Source organism: Anabrus simplex, chromosome 3, assembly GCF_040414725.1.
Source record: "Anabrus simplex isolate iqAnaSimp1 chromosome 3, ASM4041472v1, whole genome shotgun sequence".
NCBI lineage: Eukaryota > Metazoa > Arthropoda > Insecta > Orthoptera > Tettigoniidae > Anabrus > Anabrus simplex.
The window spans coordinates 147,603,327-147,615,928 of NC_090267.1; the positions used below are offsets into that span (position 1 = coordinate 147,603,327).

The 12,602-nt window shown below is 36.5% G+C and overlaps 1 protein-coding gene across 2 annotated transcripts in view; it reads right to left on the reverse strand.

Moving 5' to 3' along the window:
* Positions 1-1,178: 1,178 nt before the first annotated feature.
* Kr-h2 (Krueppel homolog 2) overlaps positions 1,179-12,602 on the reverse strand; it is a 192,824-nt gene continuing 181,400 nt past the window's right edge. For both annotated transcript variants that reach the window (XM_067142759.2, XM_067142760.2), the window contains exon 6: positions 1,179-5,587. In XM_067142759.2, the coding sequence (XP_066998860.2) occupies positions 5,359-5,587 (229 nt within the window). In that variant the 3' untranslated portion in view covers positions 1,179-5,358. The remainder of the gene's footprint in view (positions 5,588-12,602) is intronic.

Consider the following 12,602-nt stretch of genomic DNA (forward strand, 5'->3'; position numbering starts at 1 on the left):
TGCACTTGCGAGCTCTTGCCGACATTCGAAGGCGATGTTGGAGTCGATTAGTACCTACACGTCGACTGTTATTCTCTAAAAGAAAATCAAAATAAAGGATAAGTTGTCGTAACAAATGCGTGTTAACTCATCAGAAATAGAATATAGCGTATTTTTAATGTTATATACTAAAAAAATTAAGTAAGAATGTGATACACCTCAAGATATGGCAGAGTACATCACTGATTTCAGGGGGTAGTTTATATTTTCTCGCGTCTAGTTAAATTTCGGAAAGGCTATTGCCATGTAAATTTGTAGCAAGGTGGTTATCATTTCTCTATGTGCGCTTGAAATATGTCATGATACATATTCGGTTAGATTAGGTGACTCTGTTCGAAGAAAAAAACTATAACGTTCACCAAAGAGGCTTATGGAATGATACTATATTTTTTTCAGAATGAAATTAAACATACATTTTTACGTAGTATCGGATTTAGAAAAATAACGAGTAAGTTGTGTGGATATCATCCACGAAAACGCAAGTTTTGAACAAACTGATTGCCGTTTCATGCCGATTTTAATGTGTGGGATTTTCTGACTTGTACGAAAAATAGGATATAACGATAATCAGCTATAGCGAGTAAAATTTTCACCGTTATGAGTTCTCGCTATAACGGACTTATACTGTAGTGAAAACTGTAATTCATTACATATACTGTAAAAATATTTCAGGGTGTAGGCCTAAGTCTTTATTTATCTGGTCAAAATACATAAACTGCAATGAACATAAGTAACTTATTTCTGAAATCGTAAATTGAGAATGACGTGGATTTCTGCTCTCTTCTTTCATTATTTTCTGCCTCCATTTAAAACTCGGGCATCACAGCAGTGATCGGCCTCGCTAACGACCTGCGACGTAGCCACTTCATCACTGTGGTTGAACAGTATAAGCTAGCTCATCGCCTGACTGCCCACCCACTTGCAGTGCTAGGCACTTGCAGGACGGAATGCCCAGTGTGAGCACCTCTGCTATAGGTTGTCTCTCAAACAATTGGCTATATTTCCCTGAGATGGGCCAGATTTAAGTGCTCCAAAAGATACAAAGAAGCAATAGTTCCAGTAGTTACCAAGGACACTTTTAGACAATTTCTATTATCTCCCTCTGGAAGCTTGAGAAATTAAACAAAAGTAGGAGAGGATTTAAGTTAAATACAATGAATTATTTTTTTAATTTTCAGTGCACCTCATTCCTGCTTGTTGACATGATATGGAAACAGGATATTACAGAATTAACAACACAAATACAACACCTTAATGTGAATAATAACAATAAAAAATGTGTACCTCTATCATGCACTTCAAACACTTTATGTTAGTAAAATTCACTTACGGTTTCTTGTAGACACACATAACAAAACAAATATAACATGTAGGCTATACTCACAATCAGCTAAAATAAAACTAATAGAAGCATAGTGCATCAAATATAATGCATCTGTCACAACCAACACTTCTTACCTGCTTTATTATATCCACCTTCTATGCCCCCTTAACATCAGTTAAAAGTAGGAGGAAGAAATGCCTACTTCATTATATAATTCAATATCAGACACTCAACAGTACTAAGTATGAGAGTTATGAAGGGGAATTCTGAATCCAGTCCTTATAATTTACATCATATTAAGCAATCCCCTGAAACAATGATTGTTTGAAACTGTAGTGCCAGAAACTTCATTTACAAATTCTTTCATATAACACTTCAATGATTTAATCACTGCATGATCACCTAATGTTACTGATCAACAATGAAAGAAACAAAGTCAAAATGACAACAAATGGCAGCAACATGGAAGTGATTTAGGCAAAAATCATAAATAACTATGAAAGTAACCAGTAAATATATACCAAGGAAACTTGCTGATATTATTTTTTATTTTTCCACTTCTTGCTTTTTAATGTTCAGTTCTGTAGCTTTTTTAATACTTCATTATCAAATACTACATGTTATTTACATTGAAATGAATGCTCTTGCATTTATTAAAAATCCTTAAAAATGAATGCAGTTTATGAAATTTAATCAATCCTGGATGTCTATATATGTACTAAGGTAACCCTTCTGATCTTGTTTCCTTTTTTAACCTACATTCATCCTGACATATTACTTTGGTTATTACCTCAGATTTAACAGACTGAACAGAGTTCAGATTATATTACAAATTTCTTTTTTTTGTTCTGCATAGTCTGAAACATGTTGATATATTCTAATTTTGTACAAACAAAACTATTACCTTACATACAAGATATGATACAAAAACAAGTAATAAGTTACTTTATTTTCTTGTTCCAAAGAATACCTTATGGTACTTATCAACAATGACAGGAACAATAAGGTCAAAATGACATAGCTAATTAAAGAAAACTCTTGGTTTATATAAAGAACAGACTTGCAGCAAACAAATTATTTCAGAAGTAGCACTCATGGCTGCAACATGGCAATTTGAGAAAAAGTTAGATATAACTATGACTGAAACCAAAATTTAACAAACTGCAGTATGTGGCTATAGTAGTAACTTGTACTAATCAGATGAACTACATGGAGGTGGCCTCAATGAGGGAACTATGTTAGAAGTTAAAACAACAGGTATCGCTAAGATCATCAAATTACAGGATTCATATGGGTGATATATTTCTAAGGGGGGCAACAGACAAAATAAAAGTCTGGAACTAGTTCCCTAGGTTTGGAATTTAATGAACTTACACAGGTAGATACAGCCATAATGCTAGCTTCAAACTGAATAAGGCATTATTTTAATATGACAATACAAATAGAATAGGAAGTTTAAGTAATCAATTCCATGTAAAGGTCATTTATTATAAGATTTGTCACATTGAGCTAACTGCTAACAATGGGTGCTTGAACATTTACTTATTTGCCTGGATGAATTAATGGTGATTTCAAACCTTATAAACAATAAATGCTTTAATATGTCAATGTTGATATTTTCCGTTTCCAGCATTAATGTGCCCATTTTCCTAGCTATGTGAATACGTAAACACCTAATCATCTCAAACAAACTGGCAACTTTAATAAATATTCTATTAATGTTGAAAAGTAAAGTAGTATTTGAAAGACTGGCAATATTCAAAGTAAGTCTGACATGTGGCAGGGGGTATATTTTATCAATAAGATCCATAATCAACACCAAATACAAAACTGTGGTTGGCAACACCTTTGTTGGACAGTAAAATAGTGATGACAGTTTATTTGTAGACAACAAAAATGATTTTTGAGTTTTCTTTTTCAGAATATATATTAGAAACACGGACCAGAAGATTGTCGATTAACCGATAGAGAGCTCAGATCTGTTAGTGATTATGTTGGAAAATATGTTCTCATTTCAAGCAACTTTTCATAAATATGCAATAAAATTCAGTAAGTATTTTAATATATTCAGATCATATACACAGAACTAATTGAAGGAAACGTAACTGTAAACTATCCACTCTTTCAAATGTGATTGCATTCTATTCCATTCTCATATACCTCAATTTCTTCATAGAAAAGACCACAAAATAAAACCATAAATACACTGCTGTGCTAAATACCACAATGAAATTAGTTTAATAATAATAATAATAATAATAATAATAATAATAATAATAATAATAATAATAATAATAATAAATGATAAAAATGGAATGGACAATGTTTGTCATATTTGAGAACATCAAATTTGATAGAACAGTTTAAAAGTAACTCATTCTTGGAAACTGAATTTTGGTATCCTGATGGGCAGTATTACAAAAATGTTCCAATTAACTTCTTTGATAACAGGAGTAAACATAGTAAAATTCTTAAGAAAATTACATTACTGACATGTTAAGCTCATCAGTAATATTCTTTGAGAATTAAATGAATAACTGTGGTAAATAATAACAAATAACTACAAGGAGTAATATCATTTGTTCTCCCTCTGGCAAGTGATGAAAGTGCAAATGGTCAGTAAATAAGGAGAAATGAAACCAGTTATATAAAATCCATTTTTAAACTTCAATGGTTGGTTTTAGATGTTATCCATATAGAAAAAAACTGCAGATGCGAAACTTTGCCAGACGATAGATTTTATATAAATAGTAAAATCTAGACCTTAATTTCAGAACTGCAGATCTGCTAGTTTGCCAGAGGGGAAGAGGAGGGGATGATATCCAGTGGCATATTCTGGTATAAGCCATATACATCATAAAAGCAAGTTGAAAGAGGCAACATTCATCAACACAAGGCAAGATCATTAGATAACCTACATACATTAATTGTGAAGACTTTCCAGCCCCTAGTCTGTATGTACAGAGTTATAGTACTTACTGGTAGCACAGCATATATAACTGTGATCAGGCACAGTTAGTCAGATAATGTGTTATATACATCTATTGCTATGGTTGCTTTTCTTTCTTCATTTAAAGTAGTGAAGATTCTGGCTTTCTTTGTGACAGAGGTCATGCTGAATGGCGTTAGATCGTTGGTAGTTCATATATATATATATATATATAGCAAAGAAGACCAAGACATGTTATTCATTCAGCATCATAATTGCCCACGAGGATTTATATATATATATCTGTATACAGATATGACAAATATAATTTATTTATACTGTTGTCATCTAAAACAGATCATTCACTATGTGTTAAGAGGGTGGCATTATCTGTGAGTCTAGAGGTAAGACATACCTAAATATGCCACTGTTTAAAATGATTAGAAGTTATGATATACAAAATAATACAATAATAACAAGAATAATATATTTGTAATACAAGAGAAATTTGCATTTAGTAGTTCCTATATATTACAATTCAACATTTCAAAAGTGCTACAAACCTACACAACATATGTTTGTTTGCTAGGATGCCAAGTTCTCTTTAGATATGTTCCTATGGATAAATCTTTGACTTGCTCCAGATACTATTCTGAAGTACTGTATAGATTTTGTGATTTTTCAATTTAATAAAATGGAGCCTTCACAATAATTTTGAATTTTACAGAAGCTGATAATTTACATTTTAGGATTTGGGATTACATTAAATCTATTATCTACATGATATTAAACCATGCAGATTTTAGTTTTAGAAGGCATAAAAAATATTTGAGTAGGCCAGGTCAAATCTTGAGAATAACATTACAAAAATAACATTGCTGAGGAGTACAGCACACACCCACACACACATTCAAGTCAAAAATGCAAGTTGCTAGTAAAAAATTCAAGAGTTCAAATACAAAACTGTAACAAATGCAAGAATGGAAGAAGATAATACAATAAGTATTTCAAAAGGAAAAACTGAGAGTGCTCATTTGCCACCACCCAATCACCACACCCACACACATTATTGTTGCTGTACCTGCGGGATTGGGGGGGCAAGTCTTGATGTGAAGTTGATCACAGCCATTATAGCACTTCGCAAGAATGATGGTAATCCAGGTTTACTAGCAGTTCTTTCCAAAAGGAGACGAAATTCATAAAACATATTGCGAGTGTAAGGATTCCGCCGAGAAGCATACCTCAGGGACAGAAAATGGTAGTAAATGAAAGGTGTCAGGAGACCTGCTCTTCCCCTGTAAATAAAAGAATACCCATATTGATTGAATCAAATTTATAAAGTTTACTTTTTTACTATTTGTTTTATGTCGCACACCAACACAGTCGTGCCTTATGGCGACGATGGGATAGGAAAGGGCAAGGACAGAGAAGTGATCCCAGCATTTGCCTGGTATGAAAATGAGAAACAATGGAAAAGCATATTCAAGGCTGCTGAGAAAGGGGCTCAAACTCACTATCTTCACAATGCAAGTTGACAGCTACGAGTTAACGACCCAACATGTAGCCACATGCTCGGCATATAAAGTAATTCATGAACACTGAAGATGCACGAGAGTGCAACGAATATGACATTATCGACTAAGGAGTTTTCTGAACTGGTTTCACAGCTCAATTATTAGGTTACTTTAAAAAGCATGTAGAGGTGAAACATAGTCAACCTTGTTGAATGCTAGAACATGCAAGGATACTGTTTAGGTAAAAATGGATGATCAAATAACTACCAGCATGGAGGAGAATGTTGTGAAAATGTTGTAAAGAAAAGGCAATAAGAACTCGCTATGAATAATATAATTTAAGAGCCACCGCCATAGCCATGGGACTAAGAGCGCAAACACAGACTTGCCAATAATTACAGATTTTCTGTAATCTGTATGGATTTTATGCTAATGTTTTGGTATTATGGTTAAGGGCAAAGACACATGTCCCATCACACCAATAATAAATTTCAAAAAAGCCCATTACAATGTAAACAAATTTCTCAACAAAATGTTCAAAAGAAAGGTAAAAATTAAAAAAAAACAATAGGTAGATTAAAACACATTAGAACTTACGAAAGAATGTAATGAGCTGAAAGTAACAAAACACGAGAATTATATCTTTTGACATAATGAACATGTAGCAAATCATACCTGCAGAAGAGTTGATTATAAGCACAGAAAAATATCTAAAAGAAAGCAATTCAACCTGAGAAACAGAAGAAATAATCTGTTAAGAACAACCTTAAATCATAATATGGTCATGTTCAACAACAAAATATATTCACAAAAAACGGATTCAGCCATTGGTTCAACATTATCAGGAATAATAGCGAACATATTCTAAAATAGCATTGAGAACAAACTCTGAACTGACGAACATGCCGAAGGAATAATGCACCAGGGCAGAGCAGATATGTGGATGACGCAATATACTTGTATGATAATGACATCACAAATGAAGAACATTTACTAGACATAAGCTCATTACACAATGCAATCAAGTTCACAATGGAAGCAGAAACAAATGGGAAGATCAACTTCCTGGAAATCACTATCAGTAGAAGTAAAGAACGTGGTGATAAACAGAACAATAACTATACCAATGAACAAAACCCATTTTTACAAAGATATATAAATAACAAAACAAATCGTGCTAGAAAACAACTATCTTCCCAACACAGTAGACCAGCTAATAAAAACAACAGAAAAACATAAACAAACCCCTACCCGAAAATGATAAATATGTGGTTCTTAATTTTGTAAATAAAAATATGTACAAAATAGTTAACGTATTCAAAAAGGAAGGGTTTAAAATAGCATTTAGAAAAACCAACACATTACAGCAACAAACTGGTAATTGTAATGTGAATAAAAAAGACCATTTTTCTAAATCAGGAATTTACAAACTCAAATGCCAAGAACCAAATTGCAATGCTATGTATATCGGCCAGACAAAATGTAATTTCCACACCAGAAACAAAGAACACAAAAAAAAAGGAATTAGATACAAAAGATACTCAGCATTTGATGAACACACATGACATGTCACACACTTCACAGATATCAACACAGATCTAATTATTTTACACAATGATTATAAAAGCAAATCATTGAATGTTAAAGAAGGTATCAAAATTGACATCACAATAACAGCTAACCAGGCCAATCTCAATGAGCACACACATTTAAAAAATTCACATCTATTTGCATTAGCATTTAACGAATTCCATTGGAGGTTACTCTGATTTAAGTGTCTGGAATGCGGGTTAGGATATTCTTATCCATGGTAAATGCAGCATCTTGGCCACCCCAGATGTTTTAATAGGTCATTTATTTATCAACAAAAATAATGTCTTACAAAATACACTTTAATTCAATTCACACATTGCTCAATCAAATCATTAACATATATTAATCTCAAATACACAACAACAATAATTAACCATAATAATGAAACTAGAATATAGTTTCATAAAAGCCGTTCACATAAACACAAATTACGAACAGGAAAATTAAAGGAAAAACTAACCAGCCCATTAAAACCTCATTAGACAACCCCTAAACAGTTTTCAAAACAATGCAAATTACGATGATAATAATATAACAACAAAAAATGGTTGCTTAATTTGAATGAACTCAAATATCATGTAACAAACTGCAATGCCATATATATATATATATATATATATATATATTGCACCCTGGTGGGGGTATGATAAGCGTCATGCAATTGTAATTATGATGAATTATTGAGGAATATATATTTCATGTTCAGAATAAATAGTATCTTACTGTACATACAGTAAGAATAGGCCAGGCCGAGATGGCAGGTTTCATCATACCACAGACTCTTGTCTCCAGTGAGATTAACAAACACAATGAGGGACAGAATTAGGTTTCTCAGAATTTGTGCCAACAGGGAAAGAGAGAGCATAACTTGTTGCCAAAGTTTTCCTAGCCCGGGGCAGTCTTGGTAGTAGCAACAGCGCAGGGAGCCGGGTGCAAAATTCTGAGAAATGATGGCGAGGTATCTCCATGTAACTAGCGGGAGTGGAACACGAAGTTGGCACTAGAAGAAAAAAATATGAGCCTTCCCGGTCACGTGGTTAAGGTGGACCAATGGAAAAATTCACTTGACCAAAGCAAGGCGACAACTTCGTATTGTAAGAAGCACTAGCGAGGCTAACTCCGTGGATTAAACTGATAGAAAGAAGTGAAATATCGATTCAGAATAAAGTGGAATTTAGGAGCCTTACTATGCCATAAAACTTATATAAAGTTAATAATTACGGGAGATTGCATGGTGTAATTCTGAGAATTCATGGACGCTATTCGTTGATTGGCTGAAGGAAAAGGACGCCACAATAGAGCGCGAAACCCCGAGCCGGGATACGGCAGCTAAATTCGCGAATATATCCATTACCAGCGAACGATAATAGTTGAGAATAGGTATACAGCATTTGAGAACATAATTACATCATTGGATCATATATTAAAGCCACGGGCCAAACCGCAAACTGTCGTATGAAGATATCGGGACTGTGCATCCCAGGATGACCTCCATTGAACTCGGAAGAGAGGGGATACAAGTATAAATATGAGGTCGTACACTAGGACGCGCAAGTACTTCCGATATTGTGTTCGAGCCGTGACCACGCCAGTGGTGCGCAAAAAGTACTTCTGATATAGCGTTCGAGCCGTGATTACGCCAGGGGTGCGAGTGTGTACTTACTCAAAGTAGAGTTCGAAGTATTATATTGTTACATAGTACAGTGATTCATGACGTGATGTAGCTCATATCAAATACAGTAGAGACAATACACGACACTGAGCGAGATATCGAGGGACAGCTATTGGAGCTCACTCTAGCGGATAGACCTGAACGGTACTGATTCTGTCATAAGAGCACGTGTATTTTGTGTGAAGTTTTTCGTGTTATTTATGCGTTTTCAGCGAGTTGACATAATTAAATAGTAGTGTGTGTCATTCCTTGATATCTCCTCTCAACATGAGGGGAAAGGTATGTGCTGTGTTTGGCTGCAGTAATTACGAAGTAGAGAAAAATGCGCGGTCGTTCTTCAGGTTCCCTCGTGACAAGAACATGTAAGTAATATTGTGTTTGCATATATATTCTTCCAGTGACAGAGATTTATATAGCACTTCATAATCTTCTGACCTGCTCGACCCATGTTTTAACGGGCTTAAAATATAATATGCATATTTTATTGTATAGTGCAGCAGTTAACCTTCAATACCGATGTGTTGTAGGTGTGATCTGTGGGTTTTGAAATGTCACAGAAGCGATTTGGATAAAGTGTACAAGAAAGAAGGGACGTTACGCTTGTATAAGAATTATGTTCAGATCATTTCCAGGCCAGCGACTTTAAAAATCCTCGACTATACAGCCAAGGGTATGTTACATTTTTACTCTATGTCGTGTCAGCCCCAGATTGGAGCTCAGGACTCATTCTTCCGAGGATCGAACCCATGACCGGGACGTAGGAGGAATGGTGTCGCTGAGATATACGTTAATATTATAAGGGAAATTATAAGTTAATAGTAATGACTATGTAATGGCAACAAGGCCAAGGAATCATAATTATAATGCTGATATAAGTAAATTAAGAATCATACAAGATTTAAGAGTTGAAGGCACACCAAAAGCTGTGAGCCACAAGTTGTGTAATTAGAAGTAAGGCTTGGTCGAAGTAGGTGAATCATAAGCTGCACCCTGCTAAAGGTGCGTAGTATATCTTCAGAAAAGGTGGGTAGCGAGTGAACGGAAGAGGCAATTCCGTTTTCGTGTGTCTGAGGACATTCTCCATAGGATGGAAACTTCGATGGCCTTCTCGAAGGGAGGCGAAAGTTAGTGAAGGTATAAAACAGGGGTACACACCCTGATCGAGGCTTTTTTGGAACAAGTCAACTAGAAGTGCGGGCGGAAGCCCTGTCAGTCAGGTCTCCGATAATAATAATAATAAGGTCCAAGTGTGGACTTAGAGTATTCACTTCAATACTTCGACCACGCCAAGTCTTCTATGTCAGCGTCATTTGAAGTTAGGAAGGAGATTGTAAATACTGTATATAATTATACATACTCATCAGTCTGCTATTAAAGGAAGGTTTTGGGAAATAGAGGACTTCGTCTCTTCACACGTAGCAAATCTCCCAGGCCCATTGAACAATCCCTCATTACCGCTCGGAGGAAGTCAATCTGATTATTTATCATTTCTCGTCGTGGCAAAGCCTGTGTCACGACAGGAAAAACTAAACTGGTGTGCAGCTGCGGGGTACTGGGTTCGATTCCGCCTCAGTGAAGAGACAGATTTTTAAGAGCCACGCAGAAGAGGCTAGCTCAAGCAAGAAGATTCGCAGATCCGGTCCAGAGCAGCAGACGAGAGGCCTACCGTTCCAGCCTACGCAGAAGGAAGCGGACATCAGGACAGGAGAGCAGCAGGAGGCACCTGGAGGAGCTCAACGCCGAGACACCGAGAGAAGACAGCAGATATTCGGGCAGTGGTAAGTACCCACAAGTGTTGTAAATATGGCAGATTCCAATGTACCCAATGATGTGCCAGATAATGTTTCTGACTATGATAGTGCTGGGGATGCACAGGATGGACATTTATACGTGTCAGTTACTGAGGGATATCGGTTAATAGGTCATGAATTTAGTGGTGCTAAACCAGAGCAATTACGTGAGTTTATTGCTAATGTGGATGCCGCACAGAGTATGATCAAGGATAGGGACCAACCGTTATTCTTTAAATATATTTTGACAAAGATTACGGGTTCTGCTCGCGAAAAGTTCTTATCTAGAGGTGACATAATCAACTGGGAAAGAGCTAAGGAAGCTCTTTGGGAATATTATGGAAAACAGGGCACTTTTGACTTGTATTTGTGTCAATTGTTCCAAAAAAGCCAGGGACCGAAAGAAACCGTGGCCGAGTGGGCCCATAGAATTGAAGAAATGGCGTTGATGTTTCGAAACGCTATCCTGGAGAATGAACCAATAGAATATCGTACAGGGCAGCGCAGAATGCTAGTGAAAATCGCGATAGCGGCTTTCACTCAGGGGATTCATACAGCGCGAATACAGGGTAAGCTACAGGATCGTAGCCCTCAAACTTTTGAGGCGGCTGTAGCTATTGCTAGACAAGAAGAAGCCATGATTAATTCCCAGAAGGAGAGAGAGGCACTCCTCAGGAATAGTACGGCTTCTAGAAAAGAAGGCGCGCACACCCAGCCGGTAAGCTACACGAAGGGTCGGTGGCAAGGCAAGGCCACGCAAGGGGCGCAAAAACCTAGTAAATCTCCCCATTATAACAAGGTGCTGCTAATATGCTTTAATTGTAATAAGGAGGGACATATAGCTAGAGATTGTAAGCAGAAGAATCAGAGTTCTAAGACAAAGGAATCCCTTACTCCTCGAAGAAACGCCGCAGGAGAGATAAAATGTAATTATTGCGGAAAGCCAGGCCATTGGGCACGGCAGTGTAGAAAGAAATTAGCTAACCAAAACAGAAATAGAGAGACCGGTAAGACCGGTAACGAGGTGAACATAGTGCGCACCTCTGGTTACCAACAGAGCGCGAATAAGGTGGGACCGAAATGCTTTAAGTGTAATGAAAGAGGGCACAAAAAGGCAGAGTGCCCACGTAGAAATTCGAAGCCGGAATTCAGGCGTTGTTACGCTTGCGGCAAGGTTGGCCACCTACAGTGGCAGTGTCGCACCAGATGCGATAGCGAGCCCAAAGGTAGAACAGAGTTCTTGCCTAGAAGACAGACTAGGAATGTTCAGAGTTGTAACGGTAATAATAATAATAATTCCCGTGATAGAACACGCGAAAAGACGCGATGTAGAGTTTGTAGGCGATGGTCGCATTCAGCTAAAGAATGCTGGTTTAAAACCGAGAGAGAGGCTTTAAACTAGATAAGGGAGAAAAGTCAGGGACGCTTGAGACCTCCCATAAGACCATCAGTCCCAGTAAGGTCGGACAGCATGAGGAAGGTACCGTATTAATAACGGTAACCGGGCGTAAGGATGCCTTAAGATTTTTAATAGACACAGGAAGTGATGTCTCTCTTATTAAGGAAGGTAGTGTTCCTTACGGTGCTTGGGTTAACCGCAAGGAAATTCTGAAGTTAAGAGGCATAACGAAAGGTTCGAAGCAAACCAAAGGAAAAGTTCGAATTCCCGTTGGTGGTAGATGTCCAGACTTCCATGTAGTGGACAACGACTTTAATTTGAAACAAGACGGTATAATTGGAA